This window comes from Helobdella robusta, assembly GCF_000326865.2.
Source record: "Helobdella robusta unplaced genomic scaffold HELROscaffold_108, whole genome shotgun sequence".
Classification (NCBI taxonomy): domain Eukaryota; kingdom Metazoa; phylum Annelida; class Clitellata; order Rhynchobdellida; family Glossiphoniidae; genus Helobdella; species Helobdella robusta.
In genome coordinates this window covers 6,697-7,704 of record NW_008703610.1, presented here as the reverse complement: position 1 = coordinate 7,704, position 1,008 = coordinate 6,697, and the positions used below count along the sequence as shown (strand labels likewise).

The window sequence follows — 1,008 nt, the reverse complement described above, 5'->3', positions numbered from 1 at the left end:
TAAATAATAATTTTAATATTTTTTGAATTTAAGAAGATAAAAAAAACGAAGAAGGCTACTCATTATTTTTATGAAACTTTTTATTATTATTATCATTATTCACACAACGTGACGGTAACGACAGCAACAATAATAACAACAATAATAACAACAATAATAATAATAATTTGAACAATAATAATAATAACAAGGAAAAAACAGTAATAATAACACAACTATATCTAAAAATAATGTATGCTATAGTGTAATACGACATAATAATAATATATAAAAACAAAATTCATTAATATTATAATTATAATTATTGTTATATTATTATTATTACTATCATTTTTATAATTAGTATATTTATTATTAACGATTTTATGATAAATAAATAATTAAATAATTAAATAAATGAATAAATAAAATATATATTATATCTAGAACACAATTTCACTATGACAACAGGGAAACAAACACAACGTCAAAAGGTTTTCCATTGTAAATGGATCTGGAAAACTCAAAAAATATGTATGCCTGTCTTTGTGTGTTGTACGTGTGTGTGTTTGTGTGTGTGTGTGTGGGTTTGAGAATGTGTTGTGCGTGTTTATGTGTGTGTTAATTTATTATCAATGGTATGTATATGTATGTGTGTATCTATATGTTTATGTGTTTATGTTTTGGGATGAAAATTTATTTGTAATAAAGATGATTTTTTTTACAAACTGTCTGTGCGTGTGTGCGTGCGTGTGTGGTTGTGCGTGTGTGCTGTTTATGCAATATACTCCTTTGTATTTACAAATAAATAAAAATAATTATTACATACATACATATATTTTTTTGGTCATAATTTGTACAATCACTATACAATCCATTGTATGCATGTGTTTGTCAAAATTTATAAAAAGTACACATTTAAATAACTATATTTAAATAACTATATACAAATTCATAATTAAATATACATATACAAATATATATAAATTTATACATAAATATTATTTAAAATATTCATATTAATTTCAT

The 1,008-nt window shown here is 21.7% G+C and overlaps 1 protein-coding gene across 1 annotated transcript in view; it reads right to left on the bottom strand.

The window, feature by feature from the left end:
- Positions 1-438: 438 nt before the first annotated feature.
- HELRODRAFT_183449 (hypothetical protein) overlaps positions 439-1,008 on the bottom strand; it is a gene marked incomplete at both ends in the record, with an annotated part of 6,670 nt that continues 6,100 nt past the window's right edge. The window contains 2 exons of the mRNA XM_009012484.1: positions 439-519; positions 709-711. Coding sequence (XP_009010732.1) covers positions 439-519; positions 709-711 — 84 coding nt within the window. The remainder of the gene's footprint in view (positions 520-708; positions 712-1,008) is intronic.